This window comes from Bolinopsis microptera, chromosome 5 (genome assembly GCF_026151205.1).
Source record: "Bolinopsis microptera isolate Bmic1 chromosome 5, MBARI_Bmic_1.0, whole genome shotgun sequence".
Taxonomy (NCBI): Eukaryota; Metazoa; Ctenophora; class Tentaculata; order Lobata; family Bolinopsidae; genus Bolinopsis; species Bolinopsis microptera.
The window spans coordinates 13867167-13889571 of NC_087076.1; the positions used below are offsets into that span (position 1 = coordinate 13867167).

At 38.4% G+C, this 22405-nt stretch overlaps 1 protein-coding gene across 2 annotated transcripts in view; it reads left to right on the forward strand.

Annotated features, from left to right (window-relative positions):
- Positions 1–22285, forward strand: part of LOC134815130 (abl interactor 2-like) — a 45842-nt gene extending 23557 nt beyond the window's left edge. Inside the window, exons 7-11 of one of the 2 annotated variants that reach the window (XM_063823625.1) lie at positions 18966–19105; positions 19269–19584; positions 20048–20155; positions 20359–20416; positions 20668–22285. In XM_063823625.1, coding sequence (XP_063679695.1) covers positions 18966–19105; positions 19269–19584; positions 20048–20155; positions 20359–20416; positions 20668–20821 — 776 coding nt within the window. In that variant the 3' untranslated portion in view covers positions 20822–22285. The remainder of the gene's footprint in view (positions 1–18965; positions 19106–19268; positions 19585–20047; positions 20156–20358; positions 20417–20667) is intronic. The other variant, XM_063823626.1, reaches the window with a different exon arrangement.
- The last annotated feature ends 120 nt before the right edge of the window (positions 22286–22405 follow it).

The following is a 22405-nucleotide window of genomic DNA, read 5'->3' on the forward strand; positions in this document are numbered from 1 at the left end:
TATATTCATAGTTTATTTTTGTAATATCATATAATATATAGTATTTAATAATAACCATATGACTAATAACTGATTTACTAATTAACTAATTAACTAATTCACTAAACTGATATAATGACCGTTGTGTCCAGTAACTTTCAGACACGTTGTGACCTTCTTAGACCTGGAATATTATGTAATAAGAAACTGGGCCACGTGTCATCGTCATTTTCACTCTGCAGGTTCAAGAGCATGCGTTTTGTAGCCGATTTAAAAAGGTTTATGGAAAAAAGTTCGGGTAGGGTGCTTACATTTGCATTTACAGCATAAATTGAGAGTAAAGGTCCTTTGAAGAACATCGAAGATCTGAAATGTGTGGTGTTGTACTCGGCTAACCAGGATGCTGCAGTCACGTGATCTGAGTTTGCAGTGGGTGCATTTTCTGGGATAGTCATACAGATTTGTTGAGGGACTGAGCTGCGGAAATGTTTGATTCGGTGCATGAGAATTAGTGTGTTTTTTACAATAACACTGTGCACCGTGAGCATACCATTGTTATTGAAAAATTGTTTTGTGTGTTCTGGCAGTCGACCGTCTTTGTAAAAGTAATTTATGTGACCTGGCATTACTGCCCTGATACCCTGTTTTTGTCGTGAGAAGAGTGATTCAATGTGATTTTTTGCTGCAAACCCCCATACAATTGAACAGAAGTTTAAATGCGATTGAACAAAACTTTGATATATCTGTAGCCTTATTTGAATCGATAGGTGACGTTTTATTTTATACATAATTCCTACATACCGCATCATTTTTGATCTAACAGCTGCTATATGCTTAGACCATGTTAGTTTATCATCCATTATAACGCCAAGGAACCGTGCTTCCCTTTTACGTTCTAATTGTGTGTCTGCAATATGAATATTTGGAGTATTATCAGTATTTCTAACACCGAAAAGCATATAGCAGGTCTTTTTTAGATTAAGTGCAAGTCCATTACAGTCAACCCAGCGTACAAACTCGTGGGAGAATTGGTTGAATTTTTGTATAACATCGTTTGCATTTTTTCCTTTTATTATGATGTTCGCATCATCAGCGTAGAGTATATACTTTATCATACTGTTGATATTTGGCATATCATTGATGTAGATTAGGAATAACAAAGGTCCCATAATACTGCCCTGTGGAACTCCGTATGTAATAGGTTTAAGAGCTGATTTAATACCATTCAAACATACATATTGCTGACGTGTGCTCAGGTAGAATTTAAACCATTGCAAAGCTTGCCCACGGATTCCATAGTGCTTAAATACCTTATGACATATTTATGTTGTGCTAAAAATCACAAAAACAGTCTCGATCCATAGTTATAATAATTATAGAGTAGGCTGTGTGCTGTTTCCAGAATATTACCAAGCGTCCATTACTCCTTCAGCTCGCCTAAACTCTCGTACACAATATTCTCATTCTCCTCCTCTAACTCTGCTTCTCCACACTTTGTATCACACGGATTCGCCTCAACCCCCACTTCTTCTGTTTCCCTGTTCAAGTGCTCTTCCACCACTTAAGCGTTCATCTATGACACACCCCACAACACTTACCATCGTTTGTTTGGGGACTGGTTTGTAAGCCAGCCAATGTTTACGAATATAATATTAATAATTTTATTACATAATCATAAATATATATCATAAATAGATCAAATCTGAAACACAAATTTGCACGCAGTTAATAAATTTATTAAAAAAAAAAAAAAAAAAAGGTTTATTGATAAAACAAAATATGGAGCACTCTGTGCTTCCAACAGCCTTTCAGACTAGCGCTAAGTTTGTTAGGGACTGATTTAGGATATCGTAGATATTGCTATGCCATGCCATTAGTTTGGATATGTAGTGTTTGTGATTGTTGAAATCGATTAATTACGGTTTGTGCTGATAGGAAAATAGTGATAGTGGGGAATGTGGCAGTGTAAATATGGACCTGGAATTTAGGATGTGTGGCTTATCCATTAATATTAGTTGCCGCTAGTCTGTGATCAGTTTGTTCTGGTTTTTTTGTGTGCAAATATATATTCATAGTTTATTTTTGTAATATCATATAATATATAGTACTTAATAATAACCATATGACTAATAACTGATTTACTAATTAACTAATTAACTAATTCACTAAACTGATATAATGACCGTTGTGTCCAGTAACTTTCAGACACGTTGTGACCTTCTTAGACCTGGAATATTATGTAATAAGAAACTGGGCCACGTGTCATCGTCATTTTCACTCTGCAGGTTCAAGAGCATGCGTTTTGTAGCCGATTTAAAAAGGTTTATGGAAAAAAGTGTGGGTAGGGTGCTTACATTTGCATTTACAGCATAAATTGAGAGTAAAGGTCCTTTGAAGAACATCGAAGATCTGAAATGTGTGGTGTTGTACTCGGCTAACCAGGATGCTGCAGTCACGTGATCTGAGTTTGCAGTGGGTGCATTTTCTGGGATAGTCATACAGATTTGTTGAGGGACTGAGCTGCGGAAATGTTTGATTCGGTGCATGAGAATTAGTGTGTTTTTTACAATAACACTGTGCACCGTGAGTATACCATTGTTATTGAAAAATTGTTTTGTGTGTTCTGGCAGTCGACCGTCTTTGTAAAAGTAATTAATGTGACCTGGCATTACTGCCCTGATACCCTGTTTTTGTCGTGAGAAGAGTGATTCAATGTGATTTTTTGCTGCAAACCCCCATACAATTGAACAGAAGTTTAAATGCGATTGAACAAAACTTTGATATATCTGTAGCCTTATTTGAATCGATAGGTGACGTTTTATTTTATACATAATTCCTACATACCGCATCATTTTTGATCTAACAGCTGCTATATGCTTAGACCATGTTAGTTTATCATCCATTATAACGCCAAGGAACCGTGCTTCCCTTTTACGTTCTAATTGTGTGTCTGCAATATGAATATTTGGAGTATTATCAGTATTTCTAACACCGAAAAGCATATAGCAGGTCTTTTTTAGATTAAGTGCAAGTCCATTACAGTCAACCCAGCGTACAAACTCGTGGGAGAATTGGTTGAATTTTTGTATAACATCGTTTGCATTTTTGCCTTTTATAATGATGTTCGCATCATCAGCGTAGAGTATAAACTTTATCATACTGTTGATATTTGGCATATCATTGATGTAGATTAGGAATAACAAAGGTCCCATAATACTGCCCTGTGGAACTCCGTATGTAATAGGTTTAAGAGCTGATTTAATACCATTCAAACATACATATTGCTGACGTGTGCTCAGGTAGGATTTAAACCATTGCAAAGCTTGCCCACGGATTCCATAGTGCTGGAGTTTGTCAATCAATACATCATGAGACAAAACGTCAAAAGCTTTACTAAAGTCGACTAGGAGTAGTAGAGCAACTTCCTTTTTGGCAAGGGAATTCAGAATCGTGTGTTGAGCATCCAAAAGAGCATGCTCACAGGATCGGCCTGGCCGGAAGCCATATTGCCCTTCAAAGAGCGAGCCTTTCTTGTCAAGGAAGTCCATTACTCTATTATGCATAAGTTTTTCATACAATTTGGAAAAGGTGCACAGCAAAGATATGGGTCGATAGTTAGTGGCGTCGGATTTGCTGCCTCCTTTGTGAATTGGTATAACTTTAGCTATTTTGAGAGATGATGGGAAGATACCTTGACTAAATGATGTGTTAATGATTATGGACAAGACTTTACAGAAGGAGGGGCAGTCTTTTACAATTTTTAGGGGTTCAATTTTAGTGTCTTGAGTGGATTTATTCTTAAGCTTGCTAATAATTTGTTCAACTTCACTTTCGGTAGTTGGTCTTACGAACATAGACTGCGAAGCTGGGCTGCTAAGGTAATGTTTAAAACCCCCTGGATCGAATACAGTACGCGCGCTGATCGCATCTTTGATTTTTGTGGCAATGTTGGAGAAGTAAGAGTTAAAGTGCTCAGCTACATCACTGTCACTATTTATGATATTTCCGTCGGCGTTTTGGAGTTTAATTTTGTTATGAGATTTAGATTTTCTGCCAAGTAGAGTGTTGATCAGCTGCCATTGTTTCTTTGAACAATCTTTATACTTATCAAATTGTGTTTTGTAGTATTTGTCTTTTGCCTTATTGACGTGCTTGTCGCAGAATGCCTTATGCTTTTTGTAAGCCTTGTAGTTTTCCTCCGTTGGGTCCACTATTTTGGCATGGAATAATTTGTTTTTACGAGCACATGCAATTTCAAGCCAGGGTAGCATAAAAGGTTTGGGGTCCTGCCTTTCAAATTTGCGGCGCACATGATTGGTTTTCACTGGGTATGCCTCATCATAATGCTGACCGTATATTTCAATAAATTTGTTATATTGTTCATCAGCACAATTTTCACGTGTGACTTCCTCCCACATTTCGGATCCAATTAATTCTATAAATTTAAGGTTGTTCGACTCGTTAAACATACGTTTTTCAATATTCATTCCATGGTCGACTCTGTGTCGTTTGTTTCTACTCCCTGCAATGTGGCTGTATTGCCCAAGTGAGATAGTAACAAGAGTGGCTAGATGATCAGACAGGTCAACAGTAAGAACATTGCAGCTGTGTGTGTGTTGTACGTTATTGCTGTAAACATGATCTATAAGAGTGGCACTGTGATCAGTGATACGTGTGGGACGTGAGACTAGCTGAAAGAAACCGTATTTAGTCATAGTTTCAATCAAATTTTGACAATGTTTGTCAGTATCATAATGTGTAAGATCTACATTGAAATCACCGACTAATATAGTATGTTTTCTCGAGTGCCTTTCCATGCCGTGTAATAGGGAGTCAATGAGTTTGTTAAAATTATCAGGGTTTTTTGATGCTGGTGACCGATATATATTGACGATTATCTTTGTTTTGTTAAAGCTTTTGCAGTTATGGAGTTTTACCAACATGAATTCACCACTCTTGTCTGTCACATCAAAGTTTTGGGGAAAGAATTTTTCAATATTTTCAGACTCGCATACGCGCGTATTGATATAAATTGCTAAACCCCCACCACGACCAGAACTACGTATTGGATCTCGTAACAGTGGTTCATAAAATCCCTCAAGCACTAGGTCATTAATACCATTAGGAAGCTTATCCTGCAAGAGATTAGTCTCGTTAAAACAAAGGACATCATACTTCGAGTACGTGAATATATCTTCTCTTAATTTGTCTACGTTTTTAAGAAGTCCCCGTATGTTTAAGGTAAATATCTTAAGATCACATGGTCCTGACGAACTTACATTTGTCGGCTCCATGTAATTGCAGCTAACTAAAATATCAGAAATCTCATTCCAATATTCGAGTTCCTGATCTTGGTCAATTGTATTTCCTATTTCGTTAATCAACTGATAGCGATCGTAGGGATTGTGGATTACGCCGGTGTGAGTATGTGTATGTAATGAGTATAGCTGATAGCAATGTACATAGTATCCCGGGATCATATTTTCACAGCAATTTCTGCATCCTAATAAGTCGGAGTGACATTTGGTATGTACTTTAGATTCGCACCAGTGGCAGGTTTTCAGGTTGGCGGGGGAGTAAATCCAGCCATTACAGCATGTGCATTGAACTTTAAATTTAGGACCTATGACGGGCCCTTGTCTCGGTGGCTTTGCCGAGGGGCATGCATTTACTGGTAAGGCGCTGGAAATACAGTCATAACATATCCAGGCAGAGCCAGAATCTACAATTATTTTTGCCTCAGACTTAGATAACTTCATGCATTTCATATGTTTTATTTTGTCGCAGTGACTGCAAATTAGGAACGAACGTGCTTTAGGAATACGTGTATTACATTTGTTGCAACGCTGAGATTCGTTCATAGAACTATGAGATAATGTATTATATTCGTTAGTATTATAGTTATATTATGATATATTTAAGAGAGTATAGACTTACTATTAATACAAAATATGATAATAATAACGTGACCTAGTCAGATACTTCTAACGAAGACTTTCAGTCCTGTGTGTAGAAAGTACCGTGACTTATAAATATCTCCGGGATTTCGACGCGGGATCATATTATCACTCAGCCCGGCCCGCTGTTAGATAAACATCTCAAGGTGATATCATCCCGCCCCGGAAATTTGTATAAACCCGGCCCGCTTTTTAGTCGTAACTGATGTTTATCATTCAATTCTCCGACTTACAATAATCAATGATACTGCTGATTAGAACTCGATAATAGTAGAACAGTTAGACGCGCGATCACGTGGGCGCGTCACGTGCGTACCACGTGCCACCAATAGCATACGCCGAGTCTATACCACGTGACACGAAAGCGCACCACGTGATATGAAACATCGTAACCGTCCACTTCTTTTACACGCAAATTCCTGAAAACGTTGCCAAAGCAGCTAATTCTTGGAATTTCTCCAACGCGTGGCGTGAGAAGTTGGCGACTAGCCAGCTACCCTTGTCCGTGCCCTAAAAATAGTATTGTTTTGCTTGCTCTCCTTCCAGCTCTTGTTTCTGCTAACGTTCAAGCTATTGCTCCACTATGACAGATCGGTTTGACATTCAGATTGATGAACTGCTTTCCAATCGTGTTCCGGACAGTACAGTTAGAGTCAACAACTGGGCTCTAAACAAATTTAATTCTTGGCTTCAGTCATCCAGATTTGCTCGTGACTTCAATGACTTTGACTTTTATCACTCTCTTCTAAAGTATAAATCCCTTGTCGAAATCGCCGGAGATAATTATAATCCATAAACACTTCACGCTCAGGGCTAAATAAATGTAATCCCTCAGCTGGCGCTTCGGGATTACATATTAACACAAAACTCGTGCGCTGCGCGCACTCGTATGTGTTTATCAGATCATCCCGCTAGCGCGGGATGATCTGTTATATAAACCCTTTGCGTGGCGGGTTTATGTTATTATCTACAGTAATTAAGTAAACTTCACCTTTACCTTTATGATTGACCTTTAACTTCTCTTCTATTACTTGATGGCAGCAGCTCACCGTGCATGAGCCTAATTTCCATATGTACAGTAATGTATGTGTCGAATGTTCAGAGTCAAATGTACAGAGTCAAATGTACAGATCAGTCAAATGTACAGAGTCAAATGTACAGTAATGTGTGATGTATGTATAATGAGTACTGTGTAAATATCTGTGTAGATATCGTGTAAATATTGCGTCGTCGTTGTCTGAGTACGGCATGAGGTTAGGAATTAGATAATATGAAATGATTGTTATGATGTAGGGACGTGGACTATTATCAAGCAGGGTTTATTTCGCGTTTTGCTGATAAGGTGTGATAGATAAGGTGAGAAGGTAGGGAATCTGGATAAGGGAAAAGTTCGTTTAAGTAGTTGGTTGTATTATGTGCTTTGTGCTTGAGTTTGAATTTGATTTAAGTTTCTAATTTTGATTTGAAATGACGGAAAATTAAAAAAATATAGTAAGAGTTTGTTCAAATAAGTTACGTTTGTTTGATTAGTGAAATTGTTTGCGACTCAGCGCGAGTCTGGAAAGTTGTTCAGGATTCGATATTTTTGTCATGATAATTTGACATTAAGATATAAAATACGTCGTGCTCAGGTGCCAAAGTGGCCAGGGATTGGATAGGATATCATACGTTTAAAGTGCTCACGTAGAGGTAGGGGTCCACGCCTGAACCCCAGTCCAATGAGCACACAGTTTACCCAGCAATCTGATAATACACTCTGTCCAATATAGTTAAGATGTAGACCGTCACGAGCGAGGTGAGCGAGACTAAAACTTGAGTTGTCGAAGAGTCTGAAGTTGTCATGGTGAAGGGAGCACTTAAACATGAGTTCATTAAGGTACTGGATAATGTCGTTGTGGGTGTTGAATCGGTCAGCATGTATCGATAGTGGACTGACTGCATCGAATAAGAACATAGTGCGCGGGAACTGTTCTATGAAACTTCTGATGTGATTATGCAGCAGGACGGCACTCGCTCTGTTTTTCTGGATATCGTTTATGCCAGCACTTATGAGTACAATGTCGGCTTGTTGAATCGATTCCCGGTGTTCCTTTAAGTCGCGGAGGAAAAATAAGTTTTCCCGGAACGCTATGACAGGTGAACGAAATTGAGAACAGTCAAAATTACAGTTTTTGCTGTCAGACAGTATCAGCACTCGTTTGGTCTGGTTCACTTTATGATGGGGTGGAGGTCGCAGCTGATGGCTGCTAGATTTTCTGGAATGTGCCGAGGCCAACTGTCTAAAGGTTAAGCTGATTCGAGGACCTTCAAAATCCGCCTGAGTTTGCGGAGGAACAGCATGGTCAAAAAGGTCCTGCGATTTTCGCGTCATAGTGTAACAGTCGCCGTGTTGAACTGTCACGGTTTCATCGCGATACTCGCCTGGAGGACGTCTACGAAAAACTAAATCCCTTTTACCCCCCAGGGAAATGGTAAGTATAGTGCTGTCGGGTACTATACACGATTCATCATCGGAATGAGGAGGTATACACGAGACGTGTGATTCATATTTGGTGATCATGCAGCTATTGAAATCCTTATAGTTGATGTTGTTGGTCTTGCACACATCATCAACTGCTACAAGTATTTCAGCAAGGTACGTCTCAGGGTCTAATTGCTTTGCCCTGTGGTACCCTCCTAAATACTTGTAAGGAGCATCGCCAAAATATGCAACCTTTCTATTCGAGAAAACTTTATCATAGGTTAATTCAGAGTCCAATCTCTTAAAGTCAAACCTCTGCAGCTGGTCACCAGTTTCGAGCTTGGAGAAGGGCTGTTCCACAGTCTGGACCGGTGTTGGTGGTGCAGGTATTTCGGGGAGGGTGGTTGTAGGTTGAGTAGGAGGGTGAGCAGAATGGTCACGTAGAGACTGGACAAGGGACTGTGCTTCACTAACGGTGTTCTGGAGGCCGGTCATCGCATCAGTGGACGATCTCGAAAAAATTTGAGTTAGAGAGATAAGTTTGTCAGTAGTTTCGGTTAATGTAGAGTTACACTTATGACTGTCAAGAATGTATGCACGTAGCATTTTCTGCTTGGATTGCTTGCATAACTGAAGGTCATCTTCAGTCGCTCCAAAGAGCAGCAATTCACGGTCGAGTTGAGATACAATGAGTTTATCGACCAATTCCAAACAGGTTGCAGTTGAGAAACAAAACGGGCGTTCCGTCGATTCAGTCATGTAGAAAGGTAAACTTACGCTTCAAGGAGGGCTACGGTGGACTTATGTGGAAGGAGGGGCCCAATTAAATTGGGGCCACCGAGCCTAAGGGTCTCTGTTATCTGTAGTGTTGTAGTCAGTGTGCGTAGTATTAGCGTTTAAGCCACGTCACGATGAGCTGCTGCACTGTCGGCTTATCTATTTAGCAGCAAGACTAGATAACAACATAATGTAATAAAATGTTTGAGAATACCACAGAATTAGGCAAAGTTTCCATATGTTATTCTCTCGTGGGCCAACCAGGCCCAGCCTCTCTTTTAAAATTTTTATTAATAAAATCGCTCACTTCTTCTGTTTCCCTGTTTAAGTGCTCTGCTTGTTCACTCATTCTGATGGGATGAGATGAGTCATGAGGGTCCCGGTTCCTTCTTCTTCATACATCGTCTGACTTCTAATCCTGTAGAAAAGAGCCGCTGCAATTAAAAAACAACCAAGTGTAAGCAATGCTATGAACGCAGCGACCACTTTTTTCTGTGTTAGATCTTTGTGACAGGTATTGTTAATCAGTATGTAGCCTGCTCTAGGACACTCGAAACAGTGCTGGTAGTTTGATGTTAGGTACCAGTTAGCAGCACAGTTGCACTTTGTTGAGTTTGGACGGGAGGCGGCGCCTGCTGGACAGGGGATACACTTCTTATCAGAGATGTAGGTGTTAGATTTACAGCCGGTACAGGAAATCTTAGTGTAGTAGTATCGATAATAGTATCGGTTATCGCTTTGATTCATCATGCTGTATCTGTACTGGTAGCTACGACAGTTATTATAAAAAGACCACGTATCGTAAGTACACTCGGTAGTGCTGCTACATTTCATGTTATAAACTTTACTGTTGGACCTGTAATCCTCTGCAAAGTTGTAATCATGATATAACTTAGAAACCTGGACCACTCTAGAGTAGTTCATTCTCTGACAAATGTAATCTCCTGAGTCTGCGGTGGGATATAGACTTGAAAACTTGGCCTCCTGTCTGCAAACTGGAGCCCAAGATCCACCCTCTTCTTTTGCCATGAGTACTCCCTCATCTGACTGAACATTCCTTTCACTCCATATTTGGAATTCCAGCCTGTCTTGACCAGATTTCTTATAACAGTGAGTAGAACCTACAGGTGAAGTGCTGTTTGTAGGACACTTGAAACAGTGCTGGTAGTTTGATGTTCGGTACCAGTTAGCAGCACAGTTGCACTTTTTTGAGTCTGGAGGGGAGGTGGTGCCCTCTGGACAGGGGAGACACTTCCTATCATAGATGTATTTGTTGTTAGTCTTATAAGAAATGTAGGTGTTAGCTTTACAGCCGGCACAGGAGATCCCTGTGTAGTAGTATCGGTATTTGAAAGGATATACATGATCGGTGTATTGGTAGTTACGACAGCTAGAAGAGGTATCGTAAATACACTCGGTAGGACTGCTACATTCCAGGTTATTAACTTTATTGTTGGACCAGTAATCCTCCGCAAAGCTGTAACCTATAGTTAAGTTAGAAAGTTCAACCACTCTACTGTAGTTCATTTTCTGACAAATGTAGTTTCCCGAGTCTGTGGTGGGATATAGTCTGGCACCCTCGTATAGTTGTCTGCAAACTGGAGCCCAAGATCCACCCTTCTCTTTTGCCATGAGTACTCCATTCTCGTGCTGATGACTCCTTCCACTCAATATTTGATCCCATATTTGGAATTCTAGACTGTCTTGAGCGGATCTCTTTTCCCTATTCAAGTTCATTGGGATCGTTTCAAGGTCAGTTCCAGATAAATTCTTGTTTGATGTGGCCTGGCTGCTGCCTCCAACTACTGAAATATAATAGTTATATAATATTACAATATATCAATATTAATATCTGCGCGTCACTATTGCAGCATTACCCAGGAACAGCAGTACGAAACCAAAATTCGAAATTTACAACAAATTCTAACCCACCTAGACCGATGATGAACAGACTCATGAACAGAAAAATGCGGTTACTAGACAAAATCATGTTGAAGGTCAAATCAGACTTTTGCCACTGAAACCGAAGTTATGGTTTATGGATAAAACTGATTGGAAAATGAATTTATCACTTCATATTCGCGTGATTGAAATCAACTGTCAACTAACTGAATAGTGAAAATAGTTCTAAAGTAATTAGTCCTACTATACCAGTTCTATAATTACACTGGCATTACTTGGTAGTTAGTCTTGTTTCTTGTTTAAAACTGATTAGTTTTATTTACTTTAAGCAAATAATTCTGACAGTGGTTCTTTTAACTGTTTTGTGAAAGGTACAGAGAAAAAATACGTTACCATGGTAACACATTTATTTATAGGCTGTAACCATAGAAACACTGTTATATCGTCTAAACCTATAGTTCTATTATACTGGAAAATTATTTTATAGCAAGTTTTACTGAGAAGAACGGTTTCAGCGTCATGTGTTAATGTACGTGTGTTAGTATACTATGTACTGTCACACTATGTTTAATGTACTGTCACTCTATCCATGGTAAGATTATCCTGAGAAGAAATCAAGCTCACTTTTCAGTTTTGTATTATACCACACATAAAATATCCAGTTTTGTCTCTCTTCAAGGCCGCAATAAGCTGTTATTTCCTCGCTAATTACTCGCTAATTACTGATAATCCACCATAATTTTTAACTTGTCTTTAACAGCTCGTGATGTGTCTGGGTGTTGAAATAAGGTTACAGGGAAAACAGTGTGTGTGTGTCTGTGTGTCTGTGTCTGTCTGTGTGTGTGTCTGTGTGTGTCTGTGTGTTTGTGTGTTTCTGTCTGTGTGTGTGTGTGTGTGTGTGTGTCTGTGTTTCTGTCTGTGTGTTTCTGTCTGTGTGTTTCTGTCTGTGTGTTTCTGTCTGTGTGTGTGTGTGTGTCTGTGTGTGTGTCTGTCTGTGTGTGTCTGTCTGTGTGTGTTTCTGTCTGTGTGTGTGTCTGTGTGTGTGTCTGTGTGTTGGCATATCACATGTGAGAAGTATGCTGTATAATATACGTGAGAAGTGTATTACTGTTGAATAAAGTATCATGTGGACATGTCATAGTGTTTGGTTACTTGTGAGAATTTCAGGTTTAAAAACTTGAAATGAAATTCCAGAGGTCAACCTGAATTCCGAAAGTATTGATAAAAGTTAAATCACTGAGCAGTCGCAATGTTTTTAAATATTCGCTAAACATTTTGTGGATACTCGATTTTGTGTCTTCCCACGGCCACCCTTACTATACATTAAAAGGAACTACATGCAAGGATATATATAACATCGAACTAAATCATTAGCACTAATTTCTCATACTAAATACCCAAGATCTGGGAAGCTTCATGATAACACAATATATAGTACACGCTACAATATCTACTGTCAATTAAAGTTTATACCCGTGCGATAAGGATCTGATGACATATAAAGTGTACAACTGTGTACAATACAGTGTAGATCTCTATACCGAGGCAGCAGAGTTCTATAATCTAGGTCTTCTCTTCTACCTCTGGACGATGGGTTATATCTTGCTAGAAATTTAACGAGATACACTTGGAGGGTTACTGAGTGCTTCTGTCTTGTATATCTAATGGAGGTACCTGGTCTGGGTAGCTAGACTAGGTAGGGTTCAGGGAGGGTAGGTATCAAGTAGGGGGGTTCCGATATGAACCCCGATTTTATTATGTTTTCGAGAGAGAGAAAGATGGCCAGAAGAGTGATCATAATTAACAAAGTATCAATGGTAGATGAGATTTGGACCCATTCATATTACCTCATACCTGAACTAGGTAGGTGACAAAAACTAAATCTATTAAATGTCATTTCTACGTGATGTCAGTTTTGTGTTATTAAGTGTCAACATATACCACATACTCACATATGATATCATCTTAGCCTATAGTTCATTTGACGCGTGGTCACCTCTTAAAATCATAAAAGAGCAGGTGTATACCATATTCTGCATAAATCCCCCACTATGAAGCATTACTTGCCGAATCCAGCACGCGCTGCGTCGTTATGGACACTGATTTCACATATTATAAGATCACATAATATTACAGTTATGGTTATGTAGCACGGTTACGCCATTACCTTGTGCTGGAACTAAACCTGGCGGACAGAAACAGCCTATCCAGCACTGACTGAGATGTACATGAAGTTGGGTTGTGGTTCTGAGGTCCGTCCGATAGTTGTTTAAAAACTAAACTTCTTCTTCTGTTCTGAGATGACTTAATTAACTGAAAATGCTTCCACTAAAAGTTTAAAAACTGTCCTTTACTCAGAAGGGAACTATAAATATTCAAGGAATTTAGTTTAAATACTTACGGAACTAAATACTTGTAACGGAACATGGTCTTATCCCTCTGACGTCATTATGAAAGGTTTGCAGGATTTAGTTGGGTATCGTCTTTACTTTTTATCTACCTTGTTTTTTCATTAGAAGAGTAAATCAGAAAGATACAAATTGTTTACTTACGAACAGAAATATAAACGTTACGACTGACAGGTAAAAACTTGCAAGCGTAGTTAGCCGTCTCAGTGTCCATGTTAGGTGTTCTGTATTCGGCAAGGGTTTAGTCCGTATTAAAGTCATCTGGTAGTGTCCAGACAGCAAACTATTCACGATCAGTCGGAAAGTGCGATTATCTGCACAAATTCAGTTCAATCGTCAACAAACTTTATTTTATCTATTTAAAACTTGATTGTATTTATTTTTTAATGTAAAACTTGGTTCAGTCAGCAATAAATACGGCATTATAGTCAAGGTATGCTACTGTTTTAATAACAAGAACAAAGAGCTGATGAAGTGAGGTTATTGTGACTCTAGTTGAATTTCACAAAGTAAATTATCATTTACATCAGTTCACTTATATCAGATGACAAAATTTAAGTGGAAAATTTATGTAAAGTAGGAAATATTCACAATGTATTTGGGTACATCAGTTGCTAAACCCCACACTTTCGGCACAGTATCGTGTCTGTGGTTATTCGTTTCACCAAGAAAACCAAGTTTAATATCAAATAACGGCAAATAAATGATATTGTTGTATAATATCATTAATACTAATTTAATTTAATAATACCATTATAATATAATGGTATCGACCTTGTCATGGTCCTGTATCCTATTCTTAAGAATTTTATTATATAGCCAGCACTCTGACTTATTATATTATATATTATGTTATCATTATAATTCGTTGAATAATAATAACGTTGGTGGAGGTTATTAAGTTGCCAGCGTCTGTGAGCTGTTATAATCTATCTGTCTGACCATGGAATCTATGTATATTTTACGCAAGGTACACAGTACACAGGGGTATTTTAACGCGTCGTCAATTCTAAATCTTATATTTTATAATTAAGATGGTACTGAAAACAGGTTATGTTGTGGTTCTAGGTAAGGTCCTGGTTCTAGTTAAGGTCCTGGTTCTAGGTAAGGTCCTGGTTCTAGGTAAGGTCCTGGTTCTAGGTAAGGTCCTGGTTCTTGGTAAGGTCCTGGTGGCTGGTTCTAGGTAAGGTCCTGGTTCTAGTTAAGGTCCTGGTTCTAGGTAAGGTCCTGGTTCTAGGTAAGGTCCTGGTTCTAGGTAAGGTCCTGGTTCTAGGTAAGGTCCTGGTTCTAGGTAAGGTTATGGTTCTAGGTAAGGTTATGGTTCTAGGTAAGGTCCTGGTTCTAGGTAAGGTTATGGTTCTAGGTAAGGTTATGCTTCTAGATAAAGTCCTGGTTCTAGGTAAGGTCCTGGTTCTAGGTAAGGTCCTGGTTCTAGTTAAGGTCCTGGTTCTAGGTAAGGTTCTGGTTTCTATAATTTGTAGATATTGAGTTAGGGTGACTTGGTTTTATCATGACGTATTTTTAACGTTGATGAAAGTGGTAACTTTTCATAAAATTAGAACGTTAAAAATAAGACAAATTTTAACTTTGCTTTTATCAGAATATTATGGATTTATGGTAACGTGAAAGAGGATAGATAATGTTATTTAAGAAAATAAAGATAGATAGGCCACAGTTTCTGATGAGTCAACTTGTACAAAAGCTCTTAATAACTCTTTAATAACTACCTGAAATTATAAAAGCTCAAGTATGTTAGGTAAGGGGACGTCTTAGTCTCTTTCTCTATCTTTCTCTCTCGCTCTGTCACCATGTTGCTCTTTTCCCATGAGATATCATTATTCTCAATTACAATGAGAATAGCTTTGTAGTAGACTATTATTGGTATGAAGATATGACACTTCTGTCTAGATGTAAATTTCTTGCAGCATTACATAATAACACTCGCTTTATCAACTTAATAACACCAGAATGTGTGTGTGTATGTGTGTCTGTCTGTCTGTCTGTCTGTCTGTCTGTGTGTAATTTCCGAACGGTTATACAAAAAAAACGGTAATAGTTACGGGACTGGTTTTTTCGGTATAGTGCCGACAAAACTCTGATGAAGCCCATAGGAAATTTTTTTTTAAATCGGCCGGTGGTAAGTGGTTTAATTGATGGTTTTGTACCACAAATGTTACATAAAATTGCTTGAGCAGAACGGCAAGAGTTACGGGGCTTGCTCTCTCTCTCATTACTGTGTAATGTGTTATAGCTGCATTTAAGTAGCGTCATAATTGGATTAGCCTGGAAGATTCGCTGTAATGTTATACCTTAAGCTTATTAGGGGAGGGGGGACTGTTAGTGTTTGGGGTCTGTTTGGACTGCTGAGAGAGAGAGAGAGAGAGTTCATACGACAATGTTATGCGTGTTTTCAAATATAACATGCGGGTGTGGTGCGGAGTTAACAAGGGTTAATTTCTATAACGATTTAAATAAAAATAGAAAGCGGTTCAAGACGGGAGTGATGAGGTGTAATACTCGGTGTTCAGACCTTATGATCATGGAGTGTGGTGCCTCATGGCTAATAATGACTTAATTATCCACAAGAAATAACTGATTATGAGATTATTGTTTAAGAAACTATTGGGTCACCTAATGCGGGTTTTGACTCAGCGGGTAATTACTCCTACCCTTTTTAACTGCGGCAGTGAAATCCCGGCCGTAGGCCGGGTTACACTAGTTAAGTATATAAAGTACATATAACATTATGTTATATATAGTAAGATTAGCCACGGTGAGAAGGCTTTCCTGTTTCCGCTAACCGCAGGAGCTCAGCGACCGTCGACCTTAGCAGATCTGAGATCACATACAGGAATTTAAATGTTCTCTTCGATATTCCTGCCGAATAAATCACATTGCCACTGCGATGAAGACGCACGGAAAACTGATCATGATGCAACAATTATAGGTGCATTATTTTAATCAAGAATTCGTTATATTATATGTTTAATCAAGATTGATGTGTTAACGAGATTTACCTAGCTTGTTAGTCCATTGCTCGCTACTCTCACGTATATATACTTTTCCCAATGAGAGAAGCTCGAAAAGAGCGCCGCGCATTGGGATAGGTGTACCAGGTAAAAACGTACCAGGTAAAAACGGTGATGAAATTACTAACGCATTTACAACTGCTCTGCAAAAGAAGCAGGGTAATCACACTTTATATCACACTGTATATCTGCAGTCTGCACACTTAGAGGGCCATTTGATAATTCTTTCAAAGAAAATCCTAATAAAACAAAAACTCAGTACCAACAATTTGAAGTGAAATTAAATAAATCACGTTACGACTTTTGATTGTTCTTAGTTCTCACTCATTTAAAAAATTGTTTGTCCCGAGGAATCGATTGGGTAATTTAAGTCAAAAGAAAATAAGATTTTCAGAAGCTGTTAGCGTTAATAAAAAACTGTTAAATAGGGCATTCTTCTCCAAAGAAAAAGTTCAGTGTACGTGTCCGCTTGCGCTGACAAGGGATTCACTATAAGAAATTGACTTTAAGAGATAAAATAACATAAAAGTAGATCAATTTAATTGAATTAGCCACGGCGAGAAGGCTTTCCGCTTATCGTAGGAGATCTGAGATCACATACAGGAATTTAGATGTTCTCTTCGAGATTCCTGCCCAATAAATCACATACGGGATATTAAAAGTAGTAAAATTTTGCATGGTTTACAAATTATAAACCTCGGCGGCATTTATTGCATTATCTTGTCAACTTTCGGCTAATCTTAAAGTCTTAAATCGTGCATTATAAAAAAGTATTGATCTCATAAAATTATAACGTGGTAGGCACCGGAGTTATTTTGATAAAAGACAAGACGTAATTCGCATCAGCAAAACTGAATACCTCTGATCATCTCTTGCGATTCGAAAAATGAGTTTTAAAAATTGGCTAAAATCTTTTTAACAAAGCCAGCAAGATAAGCATAATAATTAATATAATATAATTGAAAAAAATTTGCCGCACATTTTCCAAATATTCGCCGCACTTTTCACCAAATTTGCTGCATATTAACTTTAAGCAATTATTGGACAAATTTTGCCGCACTTATAATATACAAGAAACCCGTTAGTCGTATGCTTTGTTCGAGGAAATATTATAAAATCAGTCTTGTTTTAATTTCTCTTTCATTATCTAGCTCTGTACTGTAGAAAGCAACAATGCAGTGTCCTATTCCTATCCTTTTTCTACGACCCTGCTAAAAATCGCGAGGTTTCAACTCCAACTGCGAACTAAAATTGGTCACGTCAAGGGGATCATTTTTGGTCAATTTTCAGTGTTTTTTTTCGTTGCCGGGGAGATTTCGTCATATTTAAAATATAATATAGATAAAATTTAATGTTCCCCTCCCTACAAAATATACTTCCCATATAGACTACTCTGAAATGGGCCACTCTGTTTTGACATGTCAAAGCGGTTACCATTTGGCAAAAAACAAGCCAGATTCAGTAATGCACTGTCACGTGTCACCCCAACTCCGGTAATCCTCCATCAACTTAAAATCGTACCACTACAGTTTTGAATTTGAAGTGTTAAAATGCTTCTTTAAATACATGCACGTGCTTGATGGGCCAGAATAAGACATTAAGCTCGCAAATTATTTTGGGAAGATGATTCTGAAATCGGATGGTACATCAGACTGTTAAGGAATAAACTTCTAAGTGTACCGGGAAAGGATTTTATAATTACCCGAGACATTACACTGCTCAGGGATGCGGATAACATGTACTTTTTTAATTGATTCGAGAAGTGATATCCGTCGTTTACATCATGCTTCTAAGAAATAGCTAGAGTATTCCAATATTCAGTATTCCATGTCGCCCCATCAGATTTCTGAAGTAAATGTAACCACTAACCAAATGCTAATAACCTTAAGAAGTGGTCCTAGGATTGGTCGTTAGTATTCCTCGTGTTTGCTTGTAGTAATCAGATGTCCACTATACTGGCAATGTGTACTATACCGCATGAAATTTGAGCGCTTCGACAGAGACCCGCAAAAAATTTTAAAACTCAAACGGGACGAATCTGCTGGATCATCTTTCGTACTAGCAATTTTGTGGACTGAAGGTATGGATCTGCGCGCGCACGTACGTTCTTATCCACAAAAGTTGGATCATGACAGTAATCTCGATTAAGGTGTGGCCAAGCCCGCTTGATATCAGAGTTGGTTGAGTGCGCCAGAAAATAGCGGCAAGTTAAATGTATTTAACGAAAATTGCACAGTTTATCACTGACTTGACAGCTTAAACACATGACCAACAGACTACGTTAGTGCCAGTAAACCCCTCTAAATCCACCTCTCTCGTCCAATGAGAGATAGGCACAGTAAACGAGCTATTTTATCTTTTAACCCAGCATTATTCGTCAGAGGATGTAAGCACATAGTATAACATATCCGCTGTAGCCTATGCTATTTCCAATAACCCTCACCTGTTTCAGAAGATCCTAGAACGAGAGGATTAGATCGGCCCGGTTACGAACGAAGCTTCTCTCACGGCTCCCATGGGAGTGTTCCGAATGAACGGAGTATTTCCTCTGATGACTACGCTACACAACAGTACCCTTACAACAGACGAGATGTTAGTACTTACTACATGCTTGCGATTTTTTGCTTGTTCTTATGGTTCTGACACTGTTCGTGCAAGATCGAGGGTAGCTATGTAACATAAAATGCTGAAAAAAACAACCCTAACAGTTGAAATGCTCTTATTGAAGAAACTCTCAATCTCAATTGTTTTTCAGTCGCCCCAGCTAGCAGGAATCCAGCACCAAGGTTACCCTCCCCAGCAACAATACGCGCCCCAACAAGTTGCCCCTCACATGACCTCACAACGCAGCATCACGTCCCAAAATAGCATCGCCTCATCTCAAGGTCCCCCCTTACAACCTCCTCTACCGTTCGTGGGGCAACAGTTCCACAGCGCCAAGAGATACGGTAGCAGGGGTAGTTTGGACGATAGTTCGTGTACTTCCTCCTCTCCCAGCTTGCAGTCCTACAAAACATCTAATTCGCGCAATCCCGAGTATGATGACGGATCTTCTCAACGCTCCACCAATGGTTAGTTGACTTGACACATCTTACCAACCGTAAATAGACTTAACACATCATATTAGCACAAAAACTCTCAGTTTCTTCTCTTATTCACATTATGTCATCATGTTTACCCGCCCTCACATGCTTAGTCTCTCTCTCTCTCTCTCTCTGTTGCTTACTCACGTGGTATTATGAAATTAGTGTCATCCTCATTATAGCATTTATCTTTCTCAACTACTTTGTGTTCTTTGCTTCTTCTCTAAAAACACATTAAAGTGTAAAATGTATCGGTACCGATTGATCGTCCACTCATTGAAGCATTATCTTGTACTTTTTAAGTTGGGAAATGCTACTCTTTCTCTTACAATACTTACATGCATATTAGCCTCTAACATGTATGTTAGCCTCTCACATGTATGTTAGCCTCTCACATGTATGTTAGCCTCTCAGAGCCAGCATGCTGCATGTGACACGGTTTTAACTGCAGGTCCCTTCTCAGACTCCGGCCTAGGAACCTGGGCACAGTCCGACGCTCCTCCCAACATATCTGACAAGATCTCGCAACCTATGTCTGAGCTGGACAACATTGACTCAGGTTAGGAATTTTTCAGAGACCTCTCCAGTCTCTGAGATTGAGCTTTATTTATTTTCAGTGCGTGGGTTCAAATCTTCAAATTATACTGCTTACAGTTAATTGAATGGCTGCAAGGGGTTCAACTTATGATGTGTTTCCGCTCTGCAACTGGTCCAAAACATTTCTTGTTCTGATTTGAAGTTTCTTAATTCGACATTTTTCAGGAACAGATTCTGGCTATATACCTCCCAACTTCATCAAGAAAGTTCAGAGCATTTACCGGTAAGTAATTTAATTAAAGCTCTATTATTCGCAGCAGTTGGGTTTAAATTTAATACGAAAGCTTTTAATAAACTGATAACTAAAGGTTATCAGTTTATTATTGATACTTTTCCTATTGTTGATGTTTTATTGTTATTGATATTTTCTCGTTGTTGTATTTTCCCACTGTTGATATTATGTTCTCGCTGTTGTATTTTCTCGTTGTTGATATTTCCGCATCATAATATTTCACTCTAACCGCCTCCCCACAGGTACAACAAAACAAGTGACGACGAGCTAACTCTACCTGTAGGAGCCACTGTCTACGTGCTACAAGAGCACAGCGACGGTTGGAGTGAGGGTTTCTACAACGGCCAATACGGTTACTTCCCGGCCAATTTCACCACCATGCTGGTTGATAAGTAACGTATTTAGGATAACCAACCTTTTGAGAGCTATCTGATTTTCTTGTGATGTGGAGAATGTTATGAATTGGCGGGTGTGGACCGCCCGAAGTGGAAGAGAGAAAGAGCTGGAAATATATATCAAATTACGACCTCAAAATGGTTTAGCTGAGCGATGAAAAGGTTTGAGGTACCTGGGTCGCTAGATTCGAGGCAAAGACTGAATAAAAAGGTTGATATATTGTGTATGAATATTGGGAATTAAATGAATTTGATAAATTTACTTTTCGAGCATTGGTTTCCAAACTTTTACTTGTTTTTATTTTATTTCTATGTAAAATATTTGCCATCGCATGATGTTAACTAACTGACTAGTATAATTTATCATACGTTTTGTATCGAGATTGGACACAATTTTAACGATAAGATGAATTCCATTCAAGGAATCGTCCATCCATCATAAAACAGACCACTTTTGTTGGCCTGAACTTATCACTGAACAATCTGCCTGAAATGTTATTGAATTTTGTCAAATGAGAACAATGGATTTGTTCGAACGAACACTGAGTGGTTTCAGCCCGATTTCACCAATTTTGTCTCACGATCGGGCTGGAATCCCTCTACTTTTTTTCCCTATTTGTTTGAGGATTTTTGTTTTATACATGGAGTGTTTGGAAAACAGCCAACTCTTGATAGTTGTAATTTGGCAGCCATTTTATGTTTAAATTTTAAGCACCGTATGGCTTTATTTAAAAATTATTTGTCACTGTGGCACGACTTCAGAGCTTTCAGGCGAAGTGATTCATTGTTTCAATTTATATTCTTTGTGATGAAAATTGATTGAATTGAGTTCAAACTTGAATCATTTATTTATCTGGTCAGAATTTCCATACATTTTTTCAACATCACGTGTTTTGTTTACAGTCTCATATATTTGATCCTTCCTGTTGTGCTTTAATTTTATGAAATTCACATTTTCAAATTTCACATAGTGCCGTTCAAGTGCTCCCTGCTGGACATTATTTGAGATGGAAGTTGAAATTTTAAAACAAAAATGATATAAATACTAAACAAATTATTAAACCTAAAGGTGGTATGAGTTTGGGCATTGCTGCACTGTGTTGATGACTAACGGCCGAAAGAGTGGGCTCCCATTGAAACTGAGCCTTAGTTTTTCCAGTCCTCCTTAATTCTTTAAAAAGACCTGTCTGAGATATGCATTCTTGAAAGTACTGTCATGACCTTTGTTCTAAAGATTGAACATTTTGTTAACTTATGTTGATTTATGAAACAACACTACTAGCATCCAAACTTATCATTTCTATGGAGCCGTTATATTCTGCCGATAAAGTCATCACCATGACATGTACGCAAGTTGCTCGGTTAAAATGCGGTCATTGACTGATAAAAGTGGTTAACCAAGAACAATGTGTGAGCTGCCGAATATATTTTCAATGTTTTATCAATGAGTTTTTACATAAACCTATACTGCTCTTTTTATTGTGTTCTCAATTTTAAATATATGGCCAATAGGCAATAATGTTATATTATAAAAGTGAAATCATATTCCTCGTTATCAGTATAGTTGAAAACTTTGCTGATAAAA